Source organism: Haemaphysalis longicornis, unplaced genomic scaffold, assembly GCF_048455015.1.
Source record: "Haemaphysalis longicornis isolate Haplotype H1 unplaced genomic scaffold, Haemaphysalis longicornis Haplotype H1 scaffold_13, whole genome shotgun sequence".
Lineage (NCBI taxonomy): Eukaryota > Metazoa > Arthropoda > Arachnida > Ixodida > Ixodidae > Haemaphysalis > Haemaphysalis longicornis.
In genome coordinates this window covers 1,423,396-1,451,356 of record NW_027526233.1, presented here as the reverse complement: position 1 = coordinate 1,451,356, position 27,961 = coordinate 1,423,396, and the positions used below count along the sequence as shown (strand labels likewise).

At 46.4% G+C, this 27,961-nt stretch overlaps 1 protein-coding gene across 6 annotated transcripts in view; it reads left to right on the top strand.

Annotated features, from left to right (window-relative positions):
- The window catches only part of LOC144164202 (organic anion transporter 3-like), a 121,799-nt gene extending 97,764 nt beyond the window's left edge, over positions 1 to 24,035 (top strand). For 4 of the 6 annotated variants that reach the window (XM_077694717.1, XM_077694715.1, XM_077694716.1 and 1 more), the window contains 4 exons: positions 15,465 to 15,676; positions 16,986 to 17,167; positions 22,450 to 22,604; positions 23,332 to 24,035. In XM_077694717.1, coding sequence (XP_077550843.1) covers positions 15,465 to 15,676; positions 16,986 to 17,167; positions 22,450 to 22,604; positions 23,332 to 23,434 — 652 coding nt within the window. In that variant the 3' untranslated portion in view covers positions 23,435 to 24,035. The remainder of the gene's footprint in view (positions 1 to 15,464; positions 15,677 to 16,985; positions 17,168 to 22,449; positions 22,605 to 23,331) is intronic. The other 2 variants (XM_077694713.1, XM_077694712.1) reach the window with 1 other exon arrangement.
- Positions 24,036 to 27,961: the final 3,926 nt, after the last annotated feature.

Sequence of the window (27,961 nt, the reverse complement as noted above, 5' to 3'; positions counted from 1 at the left end):
AAATTCGCATTGTTAAGGCACAACTTCAGCAATATGTTACCGAAAAATACCATGGCGCTCTAATTCGGTCGAGAACTGAAAAATTCTTTGATAGTTACCCCACTCGTCGTTCACTAAATGATGAGCGGGAGTCAGCACTTGCAAAGGAGGTAATCGAAATTCAACATAACGGTATTAAGTACACTGAAGCAGCTGAAATTGCTAGTGCTTTCCACGACCACTACAGCACGCTATTTGCGGGGTCAAGTCTATTAGCTCGGGGGCAAGAATTTAGTTCCCTCATTGATTTACTCCCAAAGCTGACAGACGATGAGTGCGCTCTGGTTTCTGGGCCTATTACACTCGAAGAAGTTAAGGCTGCCATATCTGACCTCAAGACAAACAAGACCCCGGGGCCCGATGGTTTGAGCGGAGAGTTTTATCAAAAGTTCTCTGATATCCTTGCTCCCGTTCTGTTAGACATATTCACAGCAGCATACGACCATGATGTTTTGCCGCCAACCTTTTATTTAGGACACACAGTTTTAATTCCGAAAACGCAAGATGAACAAAAGCTGAAATCGGTTGACGGCTATCGGCCAATATCTCTCTGCAATGTAGATTATAAAATTTTCGCAAAAATTTTATCTAGGCGCCTTCAACTTGTCATCACTAGTTTAGTAGGACCTCATCAAACTTGCGGTATTAGAGGTAGGAGCATTCAAACAACATACATGTTGCCCGTTCAATATTGGAGTGTGTGTCTGATTCGTCAGAGCAGGTGGCCCTTATCCAAATTGACCTTTCAAAGGCATTTGATCGCGTTTCTCATGATTTTCTATTCGCACTATTGGCAGCGGTAAATTTAGGGGATGTGTTGTTAAAAGGCATTCAGCTTTGTTACAAACAGTGCACCACACAACTGGTCGTCAACCGCGTTCTGTCTAAGCCAGTTTCGATTAAGTCGTCTGTTAGACAGGGCTGCCCCCTTTCACCCTTGTTGTTTGCCTTATACCTCGAACCTCTGTGCCTTAGTATTCAGCAGAGTGAAAGAGTACGGGGCTTTTCATCGCTATCCTGTGAGGTTAAGGTCCTTGCTTACGCGGATGACATTGCCTATTTTTGTGCTGATAAAAAAAGCGTTCAAGAAGCCCTTAATCTCACCAGGCAGTTTTGTGGCGCGTCTGGAGCAGCTGTGAATATGGAAAAAACAAAGGGATTTTGGTTTGGTGAATGGGGTGCGAAACCGTCCTTATTTGGTGGCATTACTTGGGATAAGGACGCGCTTCAATACCTAGGTGTACCTTTGCACCAAATACGAAACACCGGGCCTCATTGGTCATTGGCACTCCAAAAAGTCAAGCGAGCCTCTCAGGCATGGATGGGGCGAGAACTTTCTGTGTTTGCGCGTGCGCACGTTTGTAATGTCTTCCTTGTCGCAAAGCTTGTTTATGTGCTGCAAGTACTCCACTGTGCGCGTTCTAAAGTGCAAGCTCTACATAGAGTTTTTGCAAGCCACCAAAACAGTACACGATCAGGTCGTAAACCTAGGTGGAAATACTTGAGCTCACATAGTCTTGCTAAGCCTCCATTTGAGTGAATTGTTTGCCTGCGTGGATTTGACGCACGGTGCTTTTGTGTGCGTGCGTGCGTGTGCTTGCGTCAAGGAGGTTGTACAACCTCCTTGGCTTGCGTGCGCGCTCGCTCGCGTGTGTGTGTGTGTGTGTGTGTGTGTGTGTGTGTGTGTGTGTGTGTGTGTGTGTGTGTGTGTGTGTGTGTGTGTGTGTGTGTGTGTGTGTGCGTGCGTGTGCGCGTGTGTTTGCGTATGTCTGCGAGGAATAATTTTTTTATCCGGCCGTTCTGTTTGTGAAAAGCCCACAAACAGTGAATGCTTGGACGCTGAACAAAACACAAAACAGTCAATCTAGATGTAGATGACGATGATAATAACTTCGTTTGTTAATCCATTTTTATTCGCTTTTGAGTAGCAACAACTTACGACAACAAAAGACGTTGCTCGCATCAAGCAAATATACTGCCATTATATATATGTTTGCTATTATCAACTTTAACAAAATACTATAATGGCGTCAGCCTAGTTTGCTTCAGGGGTGATGATGAAGGAAGAAAGTAACTGCTAAAACTCTATGACTGCTAGATAGCCAACTGTAGTAATAAGTCTAGTCTAGGCTAGCTTATATGCAGTCTTTGTTATAGGTGGCCAAAAAAAGACGTGGGTTGTTCGTTGTGCGTGGTTTTGGTAGTTTGTTTTCGATTTGCTGGTGTTACGTGAATTACTACGTGCTCCTCCTGCCGTAATATTACGTGTTAGTGCTCTTGTGCCACCTGAAACATCGTGAGTGCTGGCAAAGCGTCTGTGTCGTCGCCGTACTGCGCTGCTGTAGCAAACGCACATCGAGGTCGCCATTTGACAAAATACCTGACAAGTTGTGCGTGCCTACGTGAATCAAGAGTCTCTACTGCAAGTTCCAGTCTGTCGACGCGACGTGTGAAAAATGCTGCGTGTTCTGCCGTAAGTGATTGTTTATCGTGGTGCATGTTAAAAATTTATTACGCGTTGCCGCAGTGCTGTTTTGTTAAACGTGTTGAGTATATTCCTTGGTGTTCGGCTCGCCGCGCTTCTTTTATTGTAAATTACCGGCTGCGTCGGCGCGGTCATAATGAGCTTCCAGGAGCGGCGGCCAGTATGCTGTGTGAGTGATCGACCCCCTTGCCATTGTCGGCAACGAAAATATTATGCTGACGGCCCAGCGGCCGCCGCTTGGCTTGGGTGGATTCGACGCTAAAGCTTGTTGCATGAAAAAAAAAGAAAACTGCGTTACTGGTTGTAAAACAAAACGCCCACTCCCCGATTTTTTTTTTTTAAGAGGCAGTTGACCCACAGTATATTTTTTTACAGGACGTAGGCAGCTTAGCATTGTTCTAACGGGTAGTTTTCGTTTGCGGGTAAAGAAATGCAAGGAGGCTGCATTACATTTGTTGTTATAATACGTAAGAGTTGCATATACGTTGAATTTTAAACATTTAAGCATTGCTAGCAACTTTATAAGTAGTACCACATGCACAAGGTCTTTAGGCAGTGAACATTTGACCAGATAATTGTTTAGACGTCGCAGCTTGAAAACATGCTGTTCCAGCCTGCATTGCTGGTGCAGTCACAGGGCAGCTGTCACTGTTTTAATGCAAGAAATTTTTCCACCTTCCTAAGCTCATCCAGCATCGTCATGATCAGACAGAAATTCTTGTGTGGTGTGACATTATTTGTAGCTGGCTTGCATAAATTGTGTTGACCGTAACATGTTGAGCATGGGTTAAACGTGTTGATTCTTACAAATATGCATGTGATGGGGATACAATCACGGTGCGAAAAAGATTAAACAGGGCGTGGGCTTGCCACCGTGCTCCTTCGCCATCCTGTTTTTTCGTTTCGTCAGCATTTCAACTTGCCTACCCCTTGGAGGTATTGGCACGCTGAGACGTTCACCATGTGCCTCAGAGAGAATTTTAATGGCGCCATGAAGACAAAATACAAGTTTGTGTTATTCGAAAGATTTCGTGTGGTATGGTGCCCCCAGCACTTGTCCAAATGCAAACGATGCTTTATTCACTGAGAAATTCATTAATTGAAGCTAAAATTTTGGTTTTCCCGCTAAATCGTGCATTTTCAGGGTCTGCAATGACATCACAGGAACCGGCCGCTCTGCAGCCGATTGGGAAACCTTCTTTACCGTTAGTTAACCTAGATGGTGCCACCATGCCGTGGCAAGCCGCTTTCTGCTTTTGTTTTGTTTTTACCCTTCGCTAACTGCAGAGCTGGCTGGTATGACATAGGTTCTGTTGCGGGAAATGAGCTAGTGGGTCGCATGGCCATTTCCTTTGTTCCTAATTTGTAGCTTATTTGAGTGGAGTTTATGTTAAAAATGGTGTCAGCATGATTCTAGCAACGGAATCCTTTGAATGAACCAAACTAGTGTTTTCTCTTCATGGCTCCTTTAAAAGCCGTAACCACGTTTCGCACCCTCTGGACCAGAGAATATGCTTGCACAGTGGAAATCTGGGGCCACAGATTTCTACCACCTAGGGATATTTAATAGGCTTAGTTTAACATTAATTCAGTGTAAGGATGCTTCTGTTCCTTTAAAGTATGGCTGAAAACCTTGTAAGGATTGTAATGTACGTACATTGCTCACGGATTGAAACGCGACACTGCAAGCGCGTAACCTGCGCTACATGCAGCGCCGCCAGTGGACGCCCGTGGAAGCTAGGTGTTGCATTGTGGTATACCACGAGGATGAGAGTGTTTTGACCATAAGCTTGCTGCTTCGGGTTGCCAATAAGCGGGGCAGTGGTTCCCCGCAGCGGCAGCGGTGCGCTGTCAGCGACAGCGGCGTCCATAGACGGCGCTGCATGTATTGGCGGCCACGCGCTCGCAGTGTTGCGTTTCAATCAGTGAGCACTGTACTTATTTTTTAGCTTGAAAGAACTGAAGGTGCCTTTTTTGCCCTACAAAAAAGAAATTCTGTCATGTCCTGTCAGAGCGAGTATTTCACGGCATTATACCGCATATTTACGGCTTGTTTACTACTTGAACTGCCATTTTTTACAGGGCCAGGTGTTTGACATGGAGGATGTACGTTGTGAGCTACCAGAAGAATTGGCTGCCTCCTGTTTCTATCTATCCTGCACGACCTGTAAGTGGAGTTCATTACGGCTGTGAAATGCATGAAAATCTCGATTTTGAAGGCTGAGAGAACATGAAAACATAGAAAACCATTGTGGCATTCTTGTGGTACCTTAGTGATATTAAGACATAAGAACATTGCAGAGATGGGGCAAAAAATAAGGAACCGATGAGGGTGAGAAACTTCCTGGTACCTTTCTTATTTTTTTTGTCGCATCAGGGCTGCGTCCTTGCTCCATGAATTAATTAATAACGACTTTGTCACCCTTGTTCACTGTGGTAGTTGCGTGGTACCCACAGACAGTGTGTGGGGATTTTTCTTCTACCGCCTATTACAGATGAACTAGATCTTTAGACTTCTACTCAAAAGTCATATTATGGATTACATTACATGAGTGAAACAATTCCATGCACCCAGAAATAGAATTTAGGTGAATTCACTTCAATGCCCTAGATGCAACTTGTGCCTAGCAGTGAAAAGGGTGTACTGCGTGCCTTTTTGCCACTGTGTTTCATGTAGTGTAATGAGTCTCACTGGCCATAGTAGCCCCCCCCCCCCGAACAGCTATTTACTCTAGCAAATATAATGATGGTCCTAATTGTAGAAGGGTACCCGCCGCGGTGGCTCAGTGGCTAAGGCGTTGCACTGCTGAGCACGAGGTCGCGGGTTCGATTCCCGGCCGCGGCGGCTGCTTTTCTGATGGAGGCGAAAAGCAAAAACGCCCGTGTGTACGAGATTTCGGCGCACGATAAAGATCCCCAGGTGGTCAATCCGGAGCCCTCCACTACGGCGCACCTCATTGCCTGCGTTGCGTCGGCGCGTTAAACCCTACAATCAATCAATTGTAGAAGGGTACTCGGAAATTGAAGAAAGAGCTGTGGGGGGTTCTGGTTTGTGTATCAGACTTTGTTTGGAATATTGTTATGTAGCCACGGATAATGCAGGGTTTTTGTAAAAATATAGATTATCGGAGCAAACTTGTGCTCTGCAGTAAACATAAAAAAACACAAACCTCGAAGGAGTCAGCAAAGGGACGTGCATGGATGAGCGTTGGCGAATTGAATGCTGCAGGGTTTCTTTTGCACTCATTCATTTCGATGAGAACATTTTCAATAAAAAACAGGAAAAGCTAGGATAGGGATCGCAAAGCAACACCCTTTCCATATCAAACAGGACTGCTGGTGCAGCATACAAAGGAAAAAGGGGAAAAAGACGGTTCCCTTAAAAAAGGATAAGATTGCAGGGTGTGGCCAGGTGCTTGTAACAAAACATTTTGTAAACAAATCAAATGGCGTGGTTGGGGGCAATATTATAATGTTTGTAGTAGGAAAAACCTGCATTATTTCCGAACAGTATGAATGCTCTGTGTGCAAACATATGCAAAAATGCTTGTGTGTTTTTAGCATTTGAGTGCACGTTACAGAGTAGTCGGCTCAAGTTACTGCGGTAGCTTTCCTCATTGCTGGTAAGTATAAACCCTGAAATTAAATTTGCTGTATTCGACCGCTTTAACCCTTTCACTGTCACTGATGTCCTGGTTTGTCTTCGAATTTCTCCTCCACGGTGTCACTGACATACCGGTGCGTTTTCTGTTGTGCGTTGAAAAATTCGTGCCATGGTGCAAAGTTGGCGCACCTGCACTGTTTGTGCTATCTGTCAAATCTTTCTAGTAGCTTGTATTTTCACAAAGTACAGAGCGACCACGCCCAGCTTTCGCTGCTTGGGGGTCATCACTCCGTGCACTGTACATCTGTTGGGATGAGTGACCACGTGGCACGCGTGCAATGATGGGTGCAAGTGTGCTATCCACCACGTTTTTCTAGGGTTGTTTTTTATTTCTGTTCCTGTGTCTGCTACCCATCGACACAAGGAAATATAAGAAGTGAGGAGCCAACCTAGAGGTTGGTCAGTTCATGGTGATGTACATTTTGCTTTTTGTAAGCAAGCACAGACAAACTAGACAATGCAAGTGCTGTCTCGTAAACGAAATGCACAATAAAACTGCTGCCTTTATAGGTTCCAAAGAACGCGTAGACACAAGCAACTACTCATGATGACGACTGATCAATGCCTGTCTTAGCATGTTCATGCAATTTTATGTTGCCTTCCCTGCCCCCCCCCCCCCCCCATATTGCGTTGTTCCCACAGTGCTGCTGCAATAATCTCATCTCAAATGTTCTTGCGAGGCTGTATAAATGCCCGTCATGAGGAGGCCATGAATCTAAACAGTACTTAGTTCTGGGTTGTGTTGCCTATGTAACAGTATGTCATATTTGATGTTCGTAAGCTCATTAGTTAATTTATGTGGTCTAAATTTTGTGGCTAATTTTGCAACCTAGAAGTTGTACCTTCTCTTTCAGGATACTTTGTTCAGTTTTGTGTGGGAACACTCCTTTATATTTATAAGCATAACCAGCAAATGTTTGAGACGTGTTTGTTTAAACCCCTTCATATGCGATCAATGCGTTTGTCATTTCAGGTTCAAGCGTGTCAGTGGCTATCCCGTCCTGTGAGGGGTAAAGATGAGGCGACACCTGGTGTGGCAGGCGGCAGCAGCACGTATGGATCCAACCTGAATAAAATAGTCAGGTTTGCAAGAGTCGTGTGATTCATGTGATTTTCGTCAGCTTGCTCTTACAGAAACTGCTGCAGCATGAAACAGTGACTGTGGAGCTGGCTGACATTTTCTACATGCAGCTGGCTGTTGGGCGCTGTTATTTGACAGCATGCAAAGGGCACTCAAAAGGTGGAAGCTTGTGGGATACGTAGAGGACGGAAACATAAAGGATTCTTGGAGGACGCAGAAAGTCGGTGGCGAAATTTCAATACAGGGGACACACAAGGGACGAATGCGGTCTGTTGCCTTCAAGACATATAGGGGACACACAAAGGCCGTATGGTGTCTGTGTTGCCTTTGGGAGATAGACTGGACGCATGGAGGACGGAAACACACGGGACACTTGGAGTACGCAGAAAGTCGGTGGCGAAATTCCAACACAGAGGAAACACACAGGACGCACGCAGTCTGTTTTCTTCGGGACGCAGACTGTCTTTTGACTGGACGTAGAAATTTTCATAAGGGGATCCTACAAGTGACGTCAAAACGATTGCAGCGCCGGCCTTTGCAGTGATGGGCCTCACGGCCAATAGAGCGTCACGCATGCGCAATGGCGCCCCCGCTAGCTAAGGAGAGGAGCGGACCGCCAGAAACGGCCAGTTCTTGTGCGCTCCTTCTCGTATCCGGGCCGCCGTCGCCGCTGGCCAGGCTCTCACAGTTTGTGCGTTGCAAGCTTGCCGAATGTGCCGATTGGTTTTATCCTACTGTAGGCAAGGCTGGCCAGCGTGCATCTTTCCCGCGGTGCGAGCAAATCGAGTCTCGTATGGGGGGCGCCACCTGTCCGCGATAAGCCTGCCCTGCCAGTAGGGGCCGGCGGGAAAGCGACAGGGGACTGAGACGTTGAAATGCTCTGGCTGCGTGTCGTATGTATCGATGCGCTCATCACTGCTCACAGTTTCAAAGAATCAGCAACTACACCAAGCAATATGCCCTCTCAAAAATGCCACACGCAAGTTCACTGCAACCGTAAGTGTTTTCGTGTATTCCTACCTGCTGGGTGGGATCCTGAATTCTTTTCGCTTGAAACGAGATATCAATGGCAGAAACACCATGCGAGCCACAGTGAACCATTTTATAGCGACAAAACATCCGTGGGAGTTCTACCTGGTCTTTAGGATGAACCGAATTTTGCTATATATCTGCACGCGCAAAGCTATTATGCTCGGGGTAGCACTATTATTACTACCAGCAACGATTTAGTTTCGCTGCTAGTGACGACCGCATGAAATGACAGTAGTCTGATAAAAATATCGGATAGCTGTTCTCTAGGCACTCTATTATTCAAAGAGGCAATTTTCGGGTACGCGGAAATTCCAGGCATGTCGTTTTCATTGAAGCCGCTTTATCGAACACCGCTTCGTCGAAGTGTCTTCACCCGTTTTATTGAATGCTGTTTGGAACCTTCGGGAGAGATTTGTATTTCTGCTAGAACATTTAAAGTAATTTTTGTCACCAAATGATGCAGGAGGGTAAAAAATGTTTAAATTTTAGGTCACCTAGAAAACTTCCGCCTTTTCAAGCACAAGTCGTCGTCACTGCCTCTTCAGTGGCGATCATCGCCATGTGCAACAAAATGAACGCCCTTCCTGTTATGCTCCCTTTTGTCGTGTCATTACGGAAGTTTGCCTTCTGTTACCGCATCTTCGCTTTTCAGAAACTCCGTTTCGACGAAGCGCCTGACAGAAGGCACCCATTTTTAAAACGCACTGGAAATTCATTAACCGACTAGCATAAATATCAAAAAGTTTATGTTGCAGAGGAGAAATCAGCTGTATATATGTAACGACATTTTCCAATGGCATAAAACCGTACAAGAATGCAGTCACTGTTTTATTTTATTAGCAATCGCCGTCAAAAAGCTTTTACCCCGATTGTAGGAGATGCGCTTGAGGACCTTTTTGGCCAGTACCGCCTCTCTGTGATTTGGCAGGTGGCGGCGCGGATGAGCTTCCCGTCGGTCGTCTCTGGCTTTTTGCTCCAATCGCCAACTGGACGGGCAATGCCGACAACTTTTGAAAGCTACATAGAGTGCCAGCTTACTACCAATTCGGTTCCTCGTGGCAACCTTGAGCACTGAAGAAACAGACTGTGTACAGCAAAATCGAAGTGGCCCACAGATCAGCAGTGCACCAGGCAGCCGGCACTGCGTTTTCGCGCCGTCATTCTTGTCAAGCAAGCGCACCAGTGTCGGGGCAGCCGATGGGAGCTCCCCTTATGTTCGTCAGGCTCCCCGTGCCCATGTTACTTAAAAAAAACATGCCAAAAGTACCGCTGCTCGATTTGCGCACAGTAGCACCTCGTTATAACGAAGTAGTATCGAAACAGAAAATCAGTTAGTTATATCCGACATTCATTGGGTCAGTACAAGTAAAATAGCTTTTAAGAAATCGATAGTCTGCCTCGCGCAAAATACTTGATACAAAAATGCATTTTATAGGCTTCGAAGACACTATAAACAAGGTGCTGCTTACCTTTCTTCTTGTTTTATTCCAAGCTCAATGAACCGCAAAATGACTACGGGAAATGTCAATGAAACCAAGTTCACCTGACGACACAGAGCTGCGTGTTTATTGATTTGATGTGGGATGTGATCTTCATCTGGTGGCTACTCCCTGCACTGAGCAGGATGGAGTTTTTAACAGTGTCCACGGAAAAGGGCCTTTATTTCCGGATGCAGTTCCGGATGCCGGAGGGTTTTTCCAAGTAGCTTCTGAGCCACCTGGTCAAACATTTCTCCGTTATATCCGACATAGTGCGCGGCTCTCGTAATTTCAGTTTCGTTATAAAAGCATTTTGAGAAGAATTATAAAAGAATTAAAATAAGCGTGACCACCCGAAGTTCGTGTTCGGTTCGCTGTAGCCGATAATATACTATATAAGTGTCCGTTATAACGAGGTTCAACTGTACTCGCCAACTGTACGTACGGCTACAAAGGAATCGAATTTGAATCGAACAAAGGAATCGAATTCGCAGCTGAAGAAAAATTCGTCCTAGGACGAATTTTTATTCGACTGCGAAGTTTGTGAGAAAGCTGTATAGCTTTTCTTTGTAGCCGTACGGCTGCATTCAGGTGGATGTCAACGTTTCCTTCACTCAAACCGAGTTCGGTCAAATGGCTTCTAAGAAGCAGCGTTGGATGTAACTGCGTTCGATTAATTGTAGGATACCAAATTTTCTCTGTTGCTGATCCGTTTGCGACAAGTTCTTTTCGGGAAAAACAAACTTGTCGTGAAGTTCACTTGATTACACTTCTGACAGTCGCTAAGGCTTGGGTAGATGTTGAGAAAAACTCAATCGACGAGCAAACACATAAGGCCTTGTTTTATGACATAAAGGTGTTTGCTGGTTTATGAATCAACGACATTTTTGGGTTAGTTAAAGCGACAAAAACGGATTTTTGTCGAGTATATGTTCTGTGTCCCAAATGAAAGGGCCTCACTTAAAGCACCTTAACGAGAAACAGTTTTGCTGATAACGCCCTAGAACGTTTTCAATCGTAATTTTTATATCTACGAGCCGTATGTGTCCTACCAAAAATAATGCTTGCAATCATGACATACAGTACCGCAGCAACACACCTTTGTCTGTATGTGAGATGAAAAGCGATTATTTAAAAACTTGTGGCCAGCTAAAAAAAGTGTGAATCGCAGGCTTTCTTATTCGTTGGTGCGTTTTTTTAAATTCCCTAGTCTCTTTCGCACGAATGCGCCATCTGTTGGGATGGACGATAGGTAGAATCTGGCTTCACGTTGTGCAGGTCGACAGTTCGATTCTTTTCGGACGGTGTTTTTTTTTAAGCTGCCGTTGGCGTATTTGCAAACTGAAATCGAATATTACGGCAGAAGAAACGCCCCTGACTCAGGCATAACCGTCAAAGCTCTTTCACTGCGTCTGTTTACTGAACGTGGCTATTGATTCTGGGTGTGGCCACACTGAGAGCAACCCAGCGCCGGCGGGCTGCGTGCCTTCGAAATTTTCAATATAATGTTTAAGAATACATATGCAATTTAAATTTATACAAATAATAAACGTTTCAGCAGTTATATTAGCTGCTAGGTTTGCAGGGCACGTGACCAGGACACATATTGTAGTGTAAAGTTTCTACACTACGAACCGTCACCCTTCCGATTTCAGAAAGTTTGGTGCCATATTAAAATTATTTCCGCCAATTTGTTTATAAATTGGTTGTGGTTACCGGGCTATATAAAACGCTAGAGCTAGAGAACATATGCGCGACGAAAATTGGTGGTCCGTCCCTTTAAGAAAGGGCATAAAAAGTACCACAAGAAAACGTGGTAGAAATATAAGTGTAATTTATTTTTAAAGTTGATGTTTAGGTCAGTCCAACAACCTAAGTTCCGAAATAAATGCCGCAAGTGGTTAAAACCGCGTAATTGACACTGAAGAAAGTAGGGTTTGCTGGTATTTTTGCCAGAAAAAGACAGAGTTTTCCGAATGGTTCATTTTATTTCGTAGCAGCCTGCCGCGGTGGCTCAGTGGCTAAAGGGGTTGCGCTGCTGAGCACGAGGCCACGGGTTCGATTCCCGGCCGCAGTGGCCGCTTTTCTGATGGAGGTGAAAAGCAAAACCACCCGTGTGTACGAGATTTCGGCGCACGTTAAAGATCCCCAGGTGGTCAAAATTAATCCGTAGCGCTCCACTAGGGCGCGCCTCATCGCCTGCGTTGCGTCGGCAGATTAAACACTACAATCAATTACCTAGCACAGTATAGCAGAAACGTGGTAACACTAAACGAAACCAGAATGTCGTATAGGCAGAAACAGTACTGTTTATTTTATTCATTTATTTGAGCACCCTAAAGGCCCCGAGAGCTATTACATCAGGGGGATACTTTTACACAGGGGATACTTTTTTTACAGGGACACAAAAAGAACGACAGGGACAAAATACGCGGCACCTTTAGCATTTGCAGTACATAGTTCAATTCAAACAAGCGTACATGGTGGTTGGGTGTGCATATTACACTGGTAAAAAAAGATGCGTCAAAAGAATTATCGGTTGAAATTTTGCACATCAAGAAATGTGCGCTGGACAGGCTGGCTGTGCAAACGGGTCACATTTATCGTGACCATCTCGCGACGTAGCTCGTTGCACTCGTTTACCAATAACACAAAAGGAGAACATCGATACGTTTTTGCTTAGTGTTTATCACAGCTTCAGCATTTTTCTCTCAGCAGGTTTTATTTAGTGTGATGAACAAGTGGCGTAACTTTAGTATGATACCCGCCGTGGTGGCTCAGTGGCGAAGGCGTTGTCCCCAAGCAGGCGGGTTCGATTCCCGGCGGCGGCGGCCGCTTCTGTGATGGAGGTGAAAAGCGAAAACGCCCGTGTGTTCGATATTTCGGCGCACTTTAAAGGTCCCCAGGTGGTCAATATTATTCCGAAGCCCTCCACTATGGTGTAGCCACGGCGCGGCCTCTCTAGCATCCACCGTGGTCGCGCGTAATTCGCGCCAACAGCGCCAAATCCTCCCCTAGTGGTACGTGGCGTCTGAAAACCGTTGCATTTATCGTCATGGCAACGAGTGGCGAGGGGGAAAGGAGGTTAGTGACGTCGCGAACGCTGATGACGTCATTTTTTACGCGGCAGCCGGTCCGGGCCGCCGCGTGCCGGCCGCAGCAACCGACACCTCGCCCAACTTCCGCGCCTGCCGCCGGTCGCTGCTCATGGGTCGCTCGGCAATGGCACCAGGCGCGAAAGTTGGACGAGCGGCGGCGATGCCTCGGAATGGCCGCCGCCCGTCGTTTGGTATGTGTGTGCAGTAACCTGTTTAACAATTGAACGAAGAAAACATGTTGGTAATAGTATGTTTTCTGGTGTTGGAGCGTTACACAAACATTCTTTTCGCTTTTCTTTTATTCAAAATTCATATGAAGACATCTTTTATTCGAAGTCATGAAAACACATGCACTACACAAAATATAATGCACATACATTTTATGTACACTCTGTTGGACTCTAAGCAAAAATATGACATGCAAATTTAGGCATGCAACATTGCAGAATAGGAAGAAAAAAACGCGCAAGATGCACATTTAGGTACACAATAATTGATTACGCAAGAATAACTTCGAAAGTGCTAATCACTATACATATTTTTTCGCGCACACCTCAGTGGGAGAAGGAAAGTACTTGAAAGTTTCACTCAATTTATACTTATTTATTGGGCGCGATCGCCTCGAGACGGGAATGTTCTTTAGACATTCAAAAAATTCGTTTCAGTTCAGAGACACAGTAAACGAAACCTATAATTTAAAAGAAAGCACGCACAGGTATGCTTCAACGCCTGCCTTTTGGGCCAGTTAATGCAAACTCTGAAAGGAAGCGCTGACCCGATCATACACTTCCAAGAAATCTTGTTCACAGCAACAAAATACAGCGAGAAAAAACTGTTGCAACACAATAACCGCACTATTGACCACTCATTGCTAGATTATATCTGCGTAGAAAAAATAATGCGCAACCACGTCGTATAATACAGAACACAATCGCAACACAAATCGAGCGCACCCGGCTTTTCTTTTAATGGCGCGTGAACAGTCTGATTATGAGGAGGGGGGGGGGGGCGCGCAGAAAAAAATTTTTCCTGTATTGTAAGCCGCATGTACCGAGCTCATTACTTGCAGATATCGGCTAGGTTGTCACACGCTACTCCCTAGCTCGTGTCTGGGCAGCGCCTCTTACCTCATCCTGTCCGATATCGATTCTAACCTTAGAACTATGGAACAGCAAAGCCACTCGCGATAAGATGACATGGCGCGGGCGCGCAGGTTAGATTGAACAGCAAAGCCGGCAATGCTACCCTTTTTTGTTTTTTTTATGAGCGAAACGCTTGCAATGGCAGCTGCAGACAACGCATGTATTTCGGCTTGGCCTTCCACTGCTCCCTGTGCAAATTGACTGGCATTGAACCCCGTGGTTTTACGTCCGATTTTTCGGAGCACTGAAGCAACGTTTGGCAGCAGTTTTGCCGCAAATATCCGTTTTGGAGCAAGATGGCACCGAAAAAATTGGTTAGGGCATGCCATTCCGCGCCAACAATCGCCGTGGTAATAGGTACGCAGTCAATGACAAGAAGCGCGTACAGTTGAGCTTGCCTTCTTTGTGAGCAGGTGCAGCGTGATAACTTTAAAGGGGTTGAGGTGATTCACCACAGGAAACGTCCAATGAAGTCTCCAACCGTCCTCGACTTGGGGCCCCACCCAAGACTCAAACCCACTGCACGAAACAACAACAAAAAATACATCGATAAGAATCCTGAATCGACGTTCAAGCAGTTACTAAGGTAATCGCAAAATGGCAATGCCGCCTGAAATTCACCTTACGAGCAAGAAGAGTCTGCGCGCCGAATGCTCGTTTACTTCTATTAAAACTGTGTGTACCTGCAAGGCTGGGATATATTTGCACATTAGTTTCCACTCCAATACGACTGACATGTCTCATTAACTTCACGTTATATGTGCGAAGTGAAAATAGAAGAGTGCAATCGGTCGGCTTCTCAGGAATTCACTATAACTTGTACAAAGCTAATTTGCTTACCTGTCATTTTTGGAGAAGACGAGAAACTTGGCCGAACTGTTTCGCCCTGTGTTGCTGTACCACAGAGCTGCGCAGGACTGGTGACGCTCCTTCCCCGCGGCCCCATATTTAGAATACATTCGTATATATTTTATAATGCAGCGAAACTTTCAGCCCGTGGAGCCGTTTAGGCAACCCGCGCAGCCCTTCGCACGCCGGCTCGCTTACGCACGCACCGAAGTGGCCCGCCGTGCGCGCCCAGAGAAAGAAAAAAAAAATATTGGCGCCGGTTAGCTGTTGCGCATGCGTGAGGAGGCGCGGAAGCATGCGTGGTGTGGAAAGAAAGAAACGATGAGGGAAAGGGAAGGGCCACGCCGCAGCACCCTGCCGCTAGGATCGCCCCAATTTTGAAACCGAAACTAGCCAGAGTCGCCGACCAGTGGTGTAGCTTCGCTGCGTTAAACTCCATGATCAATAAACCAATTTGCCCAAATTTTCATGTTGCTACGCTCGCGTACTCGATTTTGCATGCGTCGGTTTATATTCCGCGAAAGGTAAACTGACATACCTTTGGCAATGTCGATTACCACAGCTGCTTGGGTTAAATGCTTCAACTCTTATTTCAGGTTCAGTGACAACCTGTTGGGGTTCGCCCTGACACTGTCTTCGGTCGACTTGGGCGGCAGCCCATTCGTGAACTTTGCCTTGTCGGCAGCCGCAGAAGTACCCGGCGGCATAGTCGGCCTCCTGCTTGTGCGCTACTGCCGTCGAAGGCGGTCACAGGCTGCCTTTCTGCTCCTGGCAGGGATAACTGCCCTCGTAACGGTGCTTCCACTGGGTGAGCTGGAACGACGGTTTTTCGCTAACCATTAAAGCTGCATTCCGATTTTGCTCTGCACAAGCTTATGAATTTGCTTAAGCTAGAAAGCGGGGTGAAGGCTGCTTCCAGGGGAGACTATTTGGTGGCGAAGAACAATTTTTGAGTTCGACGTAAGGAGTTTTGAGTTTTGTATCCATGTGATACAAAAAAAGCTTCGTACTGGCCCTGACGTCACCTCTAGAGAAACCCGAAGCGCAATTTCACTTGGCGTCTTTCTTGACTGTATTTTACGCACACGCGCTCCTCCTCTGCTTTTCCTTGCCGTCCTCTTGTCTGCTGCGCCTACTGCGGCGACAATTGGCTATCACCTGGACCGCTCAGTCACGTAGGGTCTCAATGTGGAGGCCTTCGTCCCCGCTACTACGACGCGGTTGCACGTGACTTACTGAGAGCGTGGAAGAACAAGACATTTCCTTCGCACTTCTTCCAATGCGGCGGTTGCCACTGAGGCATCTCCATAGCTTTTTTTTTTGAGGGAATAATTTTCTCTTGAGTAAGAAAGTGACAGACAAATCGCGCTCAAAAGCATACCAGCAAATACTTACACTACAAAATGTCAGACGGAAAAGTTGTGTTTATCTTCACGTGGAAATGGGAACTTGGAATAATAACTATTCTCATTGTTATTGGTTTTCATTTTCTTGGGATCGTTCATATTAGGGAAATAGTCAGGGGCACGGCGTAGCTCTCGCGGACTCTACATAGCATTGCTGGCCAACTCCACCACGTAGTTCAAGGTTAGTTTGGAGTGTAAGGATTAAAAACGCCGAACGAAGATGCTAGACCGTAAAGTACCGAATCCCGGTGGGTTATTTATAGCCGCTACAAGGCCCATTGTGTTTGTTTTAGCATTTATGTTTTCCCATCCGCAGGAAGCATTTCTAAATGAAAGAAGTGTCGTTTCAAGGATGTCGGTCGTTAGACGCCTGTGTTGAGAGCGCCAAGAAAACCTAGTTTGTTCTTTTAATTTTATTCACAGTGTTGCCGTTAAAAATGGCTTTGTAAAGGCTCACCCGAGAAGCATAATTAGTATCTTGCAGGAATTCATCACGAGAAAGCTTCACGTTCAACCATCTTCGTCGTTAGTAGGATAGGTGCCTGATTTTTTACTTAAGAATTCCGCGTTCTATAAAGCGTATAATTTTATAAGCTCGGCGGGACGATCCCAGCGGTCACCATACCTTCATTGATATAACGCATTTCTGACACCAAAAATTATGTTACTACTAACTGAGGTGAATTGTTCTTTTTGTGTACATGTTTACAGACAAACCTTGGCTTCGACTCAGCTTGAGCATGACGTCTCGCTTCTTGCTGGTGATTTCCGGTGCCATAAAATGGGTGTACACAATGGAGGTGTTTCCGACTGGAACCAGAAGCTTCGGCTTCGCGGCCAGCTACACCATGGGGCGCATCGGAGGAATCGTGGCTCCTTTCATGAGGGATCTGGTAAGTGGTCGTATAGAAAGGCTCTGCGTGAAAACAGAATGGTCCCAGTATTTTACAGTTTTGAGCTGCAGTTACAGTTAAGAAAGAAAAAAAAAACAGTTGCTTATTCGAAAAACATGGCGCCCAATGAATAAAGGCACAAGTGAATTTGCTTCAAAAAGCACCTAAAAAATGGTTTATCAAACCAATATGTGCAATAAATAGGAAAAAATGTTATCCTCCGTGATATCTTGGTTAAACGACTTAAAATTTGTCTTTGTACGCAGCTACATTTAATAGCGTGCCTTTGTATGGGTAAACCATGCGAAATAGTCTTTTACTTTGCAACACGCGGGATCGAAGACGGCCTTATTCATTACGGCCACAGATAACTATGCAAACCAATTTCGAGAAGGGCCCGGTTCGTCGCAGGGCGTGCGATTCATCTTCGAAAACCATTGAAGATGGTCGAAGAGTTATGTAGGAGCGTTGTTTCTTATGTATATCGGTGACGCTACTAGTTTACACGTTCTTAAGAATGAGAATCTTGTCATATATATTATTATCACTACCTCAGTTCAAAAAAAAGCGTCTTCCGTGGCATGATAGCTGTCATTATGACATCCTTCTCAGCAAACGGAGGAGAAGGACTCGCTTTTTGCTGACTCGAAGGTTTCGAATAATGATCTGGATCCATATCGGGCTCATACGCTCTGTGATCTTGATGTCTCTTACTGCTGTCACCCGAAAACAGCGCAATACTGACATGACAAGGGGAATAGTGCACAACAATGAGGCTATTAAATTTTTATTTAATTACAACAAGCCTGCTTTCGTGATGGGTCTGGTGAGTGGTGGCATACAAATTCTCCAGCGTCGAAACAGAGTGATCGCACAACGCCCTGATCACAGCAAAAAAAAAAAAAAAAAGCACGAAAATCATGATACTACAGCTACAGAAGGAGCCTGGTGCAAGTTTCCTCTATGTGCACTTGATGAAGACACAGGAATACGGACGCGTCAGGGCTCTCTTAGCGTAACCTGATCGACTTCTTTTATTTATCTTACTTGCTCTTTCCTGCAACGAAATAACTTTTGTCCAAAGCAACACTTACCGCCGAAAACTGCGCAGTGCGTTTTGAGGAGCTGCAGACAGCAAAGTACACCTTTCGTAAAAGTGTCACATGGTCTTTGTCTCGTATTCATGCCCGACATACTCGTGCCCACATGATCACGAGATCAGCGCACCAGTACGGCTCCGCATAGAATTACCTGCGCATCACGCTCAATCGAGCGTGATGCGCCCAGGCGTGTAGCGTGCTCCAGTTTTTACGCGCGAACGCGCACGCATCTTCTACTTTAAGATGACGAGAAAACAACAAAGGGTGACCTTGATTTTTGCTCTGATTTAGCGAAAGACACTACGGGAGCTCTTTGACTTCGTCCGAGAAGGAAAAAAGCTTGGGTACACAGAATTTAAAGTATTCTTGCTGAGCAATTAACGATTACTTCCAAAAAACAGAAAATATCATCGGTATGAATTTCGGTCTCGGCGTCTTGGTCAAAGTGCCCCAGCACATGCGTTATCTGCAAAGCTTCTGTTAAGAAAGCCTAGAATGCGCGCTGGTGTTTGTCATTCCACTGAAATGAACCTGCACTTTTGTAAGGTAAGTTAGTGGGGCGGCTTTCTCAGAGAAATCGGGGACAAAGCGTCGGTAATAAGCACACAATCCCAGGAATGTCCTCACAGCACACGTTTCCGTTGGTGTAGGGAATTCACGAACGGCGGCTGTCTTCGCGGGCTCAGCACTGACACCTTCGTCGGTAATAGCGTGACCTCGGAGCTCAAGCTCATCGTACGCGAACCGGTATTTCTTCAGATTCAGGGTGAGGCGAGCAGTTTCGAGGGCCTTCAGTAACTGCTCGAAGCCATCGTAGATGCTTGTCGAATGAACGGGAAAAGATTGCGACATTGTCCACGTAAACGAGGCAAGTCTGCCATTCATGGCCGGCTAGAACGGTGTTTATGACGCGCTGGAAGGTTGTTGGTGCCGTAAAGAGCCCTAACGTCATCACTTTGAACTCGTAAAGTCCATCTGGGGTAATGAAGGCCGTCTTCACCCGACCTTTATCTGCCAGTACTCACTCTTTAGGTCAACTGACGAATGCAGCGGGCGTGTCGAAGCCGACCCAGTGTGTCATCAATACGCGGGAGTACAGATCTTTCTTTGTTATTATGTTTAGCCGCCGACAGTCCACAGAAAACCGTAATGTTCCATCCTTCTTCTTTACATGCACCACGGGGGCACAGGGGCTGTTATACGGCTGCATAACATCGTCCTTCAGCATGTCTTGAACCTGGTTTTGTATTCTCGTTCAATGGGGGATACTCGGTATGGCTCTATACATGTTGGATGTGCTGCCTGATCAGTGAAAACTCTGTGTTTGGCAAAGGTGGTATGCCCAACTCCGGAAGGCACAACAAAGCAGTAACGGAATTCCTCGAGTAGTGCAAACAAGGCACACCTTTGCTACGGCGAAGGTTTCGGGTCGAAGTCTACATCGGAAACAGCAGCAATATTCTGGGGCAGCGATTTGGCGGCGTCGAGCACAGCATCAATAGCGGCAAGTTTGGCGATCTCTTCCACTTAAGCCACAGCCATACCCATGGTCAGATGTTGGGGCTCGTATCGAAAATTTGTGACTAGGACTTGCGCACACCCGTTGCGAAACTGTAGTACGCCTCTGTCGACACCGATTCCTCTCCTTAAAAGACGCTGGATGCTTCCTTCTAGAAGTGTTTTGGCATGAGAAAGCTGGTTTTCTTGAAGGTGCCAGAAAACACTGGCTCGCGGAGGCAGCTTAGCGTGTTCACCCAAGACCCTTGCCATACAGGAATTCTGGGAAGAGTGGCTCTGGGAAGCTTCCGGCTTGCGCCGTGTGGCGCTGTTCGAATCCAGATCAATCACGGCACCGTACTCGTACCGGAAGTCCATACCAAGGATTGTGGTTCTACAGCAGTTCTGCTTTACGACTTCACTGGGAACAGCTCACTGTTATCTCTACGCGGGCAGTGCACCGTCCAACAGGCATCAAGAGGTGTCCTCCGCGGGTACGATTATGCGGGGCGTTCCCACGCTGTCATCACTTTCCGCAGGCGACGGGCAACCTTCTCACTCATAACTGTGTAGTCAGTGCCTGTATCGATGAGTGTCGCCGCGTCGTGGCCATCTATAATGACAAAAACGATAGTTGGACGGGGAAGACGAACGTGAAGGATGTTCGCCGACGTCTGGTTGCGAGCATTGCGGTGTTTGTGGACGTCCTTTGTTACTTTCGTCGTCGTCAGCGCCACCCCCAGGTGCTGCCGCACTTGGTTTTCCCGGTGAGGCAAGGGCGATAGCCTTTGTTGGCGAGACAAGCGAAGAGGCGAAGGAGGGCGGCGAGGCTGCGGCGATGATGGGTGTCGGATATATTCCTCAATTTCACTATTCCTTTGACCGTAACGTGGGCATGGATCGCTTAGGGGGAATCCCCGAAGCCCAAGCTCACGGCAAGGGCAGCGCCAAAAGGTGTGGTCTAGATCACCACAGTAGAAGCACAGCGGCCTGTTATCCGGTGTTCACCAGACATCCGTTTTCAGTAGGCGATGCTTCTGTGCACGGAGCAACGAAAGATGCGGCGACTTAACGGGACCCTGTCGCGACGTGTTTCCATCTTTTCCGGTGTCCGACGACGGCGGCTGAGGAGCTTGCGCGGCATAAGCAACGGAAGGGCGTTGGGGGACAATTTCGGCGGTTGTGCGGGGTACGAGTGTCCGCTGCACTTCTTCCCTGACAGCTTGGGCAACCGATATTGAGGCTGGCTGGTGGTGCGTTTGGAACAATTTTCGCAGTTCTTCCTGGAGTACCACAGGTATAATTTCGAGGAGGCAACTCTGGTCGGTGCTTTCCATGTGAAGTCGAGGTGAAGTCATAGCTGCAGAAACTGTGGGGGTAGCCGTAACCGGTGGTAAAGGTCACTTCTCGCTGCCAGCATTTGCTCAGTGTTTGTGCCTTCAGTAACAGGCTGGTCAAATCTCTTGATAAGATTCCGAATGAGCAAACCAAAATGCCGCTCTTCACGCATCTAATAAGGACACGAACCTTGCTTTCCTCGGTATAGCCACTGGATATGCTCGTGCGCTCAACCACAGAACATCTCTAACAAAGCTTTTCATGCTTTCGTTCGGCCCTTGGGTGCGGCTGTTCAAGAGATCTTCAACCTTTTGATGTCGCAAGTGGTTGGCGAAAATCGGCATAGGCGCTCCATGCAAGAGTCCCATGATGTAAGGACCGTGTCATGGATGAAAAACTAGGTACGAGCTTTACCCTCCCGAGGAAAGTGCAAGATTTTGCGGCACTGCGGAAACCATTGTGGGAAGCCACCAGCTCGTACTGCTCGATTCAATCTTCGACGTCCTCGAATGCATCCCCATGGAACGAGGCAGGAGAACGGGGCGCGACGGGCCAGTTTATGATCGGTGACCCGAACGCTTCACTTTGCTGCGACTGCGACGTCATACCAGCTGCATGCCTCGACTGTGTCCTTTTCGTATCCGCGGGCAGTTGCCCATACTCTTGGGCGTGGCCCAGAAGGCGTCGCCTGGTATGCACACTGATCTCTTCGATGAAGGCTTGCCGACCTAGGCTTGGTATCGGGCTGGGCTAACGGGGACTTGAGGGGTTATTCAGCATGAAGGGGACGTTCTCCGCACCTTCACAATGAAATGTCACGAATGCAACTCGGGGCTTTGAAAAAGTGAGTCTAAAAACATGTTTAATAGCTGCAAATCCAAAGCTCCAAATGAGAGTTCATGACGCTAAGCGCTCGCTCCAGCGTTCTCGTCGTTTTCACCCCTTTTGCTGCTGAATATGGTAGTGGCAATATGTGCATATTATACATATATGTGTAGGTATTATACATGCGAAAGTATGTGAATATTCTTCCATAACCATAATGTAGTTAAGCAAATCAACACATATCTATACGCAAAAACGTTAAACTCTTATAGCACCTTGCAACAACGTTCATCTATATGCAGTACAATACTTGAAAGGCAACGGTTAATAAGGGTGTTGAGCAGATCCCTTGAAGAAGCGTCATTTCATAGATTCAGAAGGATCAATCGTTCGGCCAGCCTAACTAGACAAATGAACTCTTTGATGAAAGCAAGCAAGCGCAAGAGTACGTAAAAATGTTTCGCGTCGCATCCTGCAGTTGGTTAGGAAGTATCTAGATACAGGCTCTTTTAAAATCTACAGGGTCTCCACGTTCATCCCCTAGCGCCTGCCATTGTCCTGTGCGGCGCTGGAGTGGCCGGTGCTGGGGCCGCCTGCTTCCTTCCCGAGACATTGGGCAAACCACTTCCGGACACGTTCGAAGAGGCCAACGCCTTGGGCCTTCATGCCAAGGATAGGTAAGCAAGCTCGTCTGCTTCTGTTTCAGTAGCAGTGACAAAAGACGGAGGGGATGTGAGATAGCGCTTTGCAGTAAGCTCCACAGCGAGGGAGTTATAACCGCGAAAGGTATATATGGCCCATCGAGTGACGACGCCGCCGGCATTAGAAAGGACGTTCAACAAGGAAACAGCCATGACAAAGAAATCCGGCGTTGCATTGCATGCGCTATGATTATTCCGAGCAGTGGCGGATATGATTCGAGCAGTGGCGGATATGATGCAGCTTGGAAATGTCTCACTGACGAATCAGTGACGCTCCGTAGGTCGTTGAGAGCTGGGCGATCGTCGCGAGCGGTTCTTCATTCTCTCCTCTGTAACGTGGTTATTTTTCTTCCCTTCCGGCCCGTCCCTTTTGCACCGGCATGGCAGAACAATGTTCAGGAGTCACTTCGGTGCCAGGACAATGTGTGTTATGACATAGTTGCTCGCAAATTAAAATTGGTACCAGCTGTCACAGCAGAGCTAAGCTTCGGGGAGGAGCTATAAGTATGCATCCAGGTTTGAAAAATTATTTATAAAACATACTATTCCTTAAGATATCTCTGTTCCCAGAGGCTGATAATGTAAAAGTTAGAAATTATTCATAAGGCATGTTAGACTTTTACGCTCAAACATTGTATGTATAATTTCTTGCACACCATTATTGTTTTGAATAAACGCAGGACATTTTATATTTCTTTTTCAGTGGGTCGAAGAAACGCCAGAAACAAGGAAATGCTGCTGCAATAAAGCATCCAAATAAGCCATCGCCACAAAACCTAATATATAAGGATTTCCAGAATCTGTAAAGCAAAGAGCCCTTTTGTTTTGGAGACCTCCTGCGTTTTTTAGTTTGCTGTACGGAGATAAACCAATCGCCCCATCCAGTTTATCATACGCTGTATAGAATACTCCTTGGCTGGTGGCGAATTGTGTAAATATATAGAATTATCCCAATCGTGATACTAGGAATAAACAAAACTTTATATCAAATGCGTACCAAAACTCACCCTGGACAGAGGGAGAATATCTGACCAGCTCACTTCCTCAAGACCAGCAGGGACTGGTGGTTAAGGTCCGCCAGGCAGCAAAGGACCAAGACTTCCCCGGACTAAGGAGTCCTCCACCATGAGAAGACAACAGTTCAAAAAAAAAACGCCGGTCACGCCTGCTCAAATGCCTTAGCGCCTGTAGACGGCGTACTATCAGTACGGGTACTGCAGAATATCATATTGCCATTAAGAAATTTTCGTTTATGATGCCGAGCGAAAGCTGCTTATGTTTTTAGTATTCTTCCTTATCAGGCCGGTATGTTCATAGATATAAGGCCTTTGGCATGTGTCTGGTTTTGTCTGCGTGGTGTTTGAAATTCACTCTGGCTTGTTCGCACGTGTTAAGTTCATACGGCAGCATTGAAAGCTGGAACCGACCGCATATGTGTCTCGTCTTAAGGGAAGCCGCCGCACTGTGGCTGCCCAGTGTGAGAGGCGCTTGCGCGAGCGGCAAAATCCCAACAAAAACAAAACAAATAAAATACACTGGCTTTCTTTGGGATTCAGCTGTGCCCGGTTCACCTTCTCTAGGACAAAACAGAAGGGAAACATGCGGCTACGTGTCCGACACGGGCACCACCGACGCCAATAGTAGTGCTGACGTCACCCATGGCAAAGGAGCCGTGAAGTGCGCCACATCATTTTTTGGGGGGTGACATCAGTTTTCATACACGACTCTTCGCATATCATAGACAACCTGCGTAGTGGCTGGCCCGTTGGAGATGACGCATTAATCTTCGACATAAAAGGAAAGTATCTCAGAAGAAAGCATAGAACAGTAATAAGCAAATCAAGGTGTCTAAATTGTGAGGTTCTACATTTCACACACTAGTGATTTCCCACTCGGCAGCCATCCGCGCTCAGCAAACATGCATTGCGAGCGCCGGCTACGGACGGGTCCATTGTTTGCGGAGATAGACAAAGCCTAGAGACGGAGAGGGCAAAACATCAATGGCAGGATTTATTGCAAAGTGCAAATCAAATACACTGCATGCAGACTAATCGTAGGCCATAACGGTAACACTGGGAGCAAGGCACTAAACAACACTACAGATCGAGGTGGTTCGACTCACCGATGGCATACCGGAGCAGCGGAGCGCTGCGCGTGCGAGCGCGGTTGCAGTCGCCCAGCTCGCCCGGACGCGTCCCATTGTGGCGCGTTCCCCAGGTCAGGACGAGTGCGCCGAAACGTCCGCGCGCTACGTTCCCCAACACAAGAGAGCGTCCTCTCGTCATGCTACAACCCACCAGACCTTGCCATTTGGTGGCGCTAGTGCCGAGGGAGAACTGGTTCTCGGGTAAGGCAGAGGGGAAAAGAGTCAACGCCTCCACCAGGGCGACAACAAACCCACCGGTCGCTGGCGCCCTCCCGTATGGCTCCCGTCGCGTAAGCAAGGCGCGTTGTGCAACGCCGGCCGCGATGGGAAGCTAGCCAGAAAGGGGTTCGCGTGAAAGTCGCGATCCCCACAAAATAGAACTCTAAAAACGGCTGTGAGCTTATGCAACTGCACAGGATGTCGAATCGGGCATCTCTAAATTTATTACCCAGCCGTTTAAAATACTGTCTCTTCGCCGTTGCACAGATGGTAGAATGCATTCTTTTGTACACTGAAGCAATGACTGACCCCCTGAGTGTGAAATCCAGCGCCGGACTCTGCTGCGAAACAGTTATCCAAATAAAACCAAGTGGATAAGAAAATCAAAAAAGTTAATCGCCGATAGGCATCGAACCCCGGCCCCCCGAAATGTGGGTAAAGCGCTCATACCACCACACCAACTTGGCTGCGTGTCTGGGGCCTACGCGGCCACAAACGCTTCCATCCGGTGCACGCAGCTCGCCATATAGCGAGTTTGGAATACAGCAATAGGCATGATGGTAGGTTCAATATTAAGGCAACAGGAATTTAGAGCACACATAGTCAAAACAACGCACCCACATATGTGGATTGGCGAGTAACAATAACTGCGGGTGTCACAAGAAAGTGGCCACACCATTCCACAATTTGTTGCGACGTGAACACCACGATTCATGGATAAAACGCAACCATCATCCTAATCACCGATGCATAGGTTTCAATTCCTTTTTTGCTTCTGTGTTTGCTAACGACAATGGTATGTTGCCCCAGTTTCCTACGTGCCCATTGAAGCGGCCGATTGAGAATGTGGTAATTAGTGAAGAAGGTGTCCTATATATTTAAGCTAATACAAATACAACAAAAAGTCCCGGCCCTGATGGTATACCAAACGAATTTCTGTACAGATACGGTGAATGGGCATCTCGCTTCCTTACAAAAATATTTCAGTCGTCCCTGCGCAGTCGTTCTTTCCCATCATCAAGGAAGCGGGCAAAAATTACCCCAGTTCACAAAAGTCGCTCTCTTTTGGACAAGCGCAACTACCGTCCTATCTCGCTTATGTTCAAAGCACATGTTCAAGGATACTCGAGCGCATTATTAACAAACACCTGATGGCCTACCTTGACGCGCACAATTTATTATTCCCGAAGCAGCATGGATTCCGCCGAGGCTTATCTACAACATCACAGCTAATAGAATTTGTTCACAATCTTTTCAAAACAATAAACTCACGGCATCAAACTGATGTGGTATATATGGATTTCGCAAAGGCATTCGATAAAGTGTCGCACTCAAAGCTACTGTTTAAAATTGACAAAACGTTTCAAAATAATCTCTTCACAAATAGTTTGCGTCCTATCTCAGCTCAGGTCAACGGTTTGTTCAAATAAAAGTCTATAGTCTAGACCAGCTATAGTTAATTCCGGAGTTCTCCAGTGGAGTGTACTGAATCCTCTTTTAAATTAAACGTCAACAGTTTATTGAAATAAAAGACAAACAGTCTAGGCCAGTTGCAGTTAATTCCTGAGATCCCCAGGATAGTGTACTGGGTCCTCTTTTATTATTTATAAATGACCTACCAAATCGCGTCACGGTTCCGATAAGGTTGTTTGCCGGAGACTGCGTTGTTTATAGCAGAATCGAGACTGAACAAGATCAAGATAATTTATACAACAACCTTCAAAGACTAAAGAATTGGTGCGAGGAGTGGCAAATGACTTTGAACGCAGAAAAAACAGTCTTTATGTCTATAACCAGGAAGAAAGCACCTCTCCAATATAACTACCGGATTCACAATGCTATGCTGAAGCGTGTACACAACTATAAATATCGTCGCAGGAAATATAGGTGGGATAAACACCCCAGCGTCAAACCAAAAGACCAGCGACGAGGACGACGAAGAAGGTGCTGCCGGAGCCTGCTCTGTCTCTCTAATGGCCGCCATGTAAATACTGTGAATAGAATGTTCATCTTCATAGTTCGTCTCGTCTGCTCTGCCTCCACGTTACAATACCTTGGGATATGCTTTACGCCCGACCTCCGGTGGAACACTCATATTGATTAAGTGGGCTCCAAGGCTACCAAGGCATTGTATAGCCTTAGGAGTAACCTTTATAGCGACCCATATGATATCAAGTGTCTAGCTTACAAAACCGTAGTCAGGCCTATTATCGAATATTCTAAAATTGTATGGGACCCTTAAACTCAGCAAAACCGCAATAAAATAGCGAAAATACAGCGACATAGTGCGAGATTTATTTTCTAAATATCGCCGGCATCCTACTGACCTTTGTAGAACAGCGGGCCTCGGTAGATTAGAAACTAGTTCGAGGGTTGAGTATCTGAAATTCCTTTTCCAGTTATTTCATAATCAATTTAAACTAAACTATTCACATTTTTTCCATGTTAACACACAAGAACACTCGAGACATCGCCATAGTATGTTATGTACATACCACCACTAGCCCCACGTGACGACTGCTTTAAGTTCAGTTACTTTACGCGTGCGATCGAAGATTGGAATATGTTGCCGCAGTCTATAATTGGTTGTTCCTCGCTCACGTCATTCGGACAGAATCTAAAGACTATTTTCTGAATGACAGTGACAAATGCATTTCGCTGAGCTGGTTTTTTTTTTCTTTGTGCGCGTGTGCTTTTTGTTGGTCGCAAGAGACTGCAATACTTATTTTTAACTTCAAATTTCCTGAGCTGTGCAAAAGTGCCACCTCAAATGCATCATGCACTGTTCTGCGCGCGTACATTGCATTGCATGTGTATTCCATTTTTTCGGTCATGCTGAAATCGAGCTGCTGCTCGTAATAATACAGAGAAATTTTTTTATGACCTGTCATGTAAATGTACTTTTTTTTGCAAATAAATATTTGTACTTCCACGCTGTAACGGCCTACTTCTGGGCTAACAGTATTAA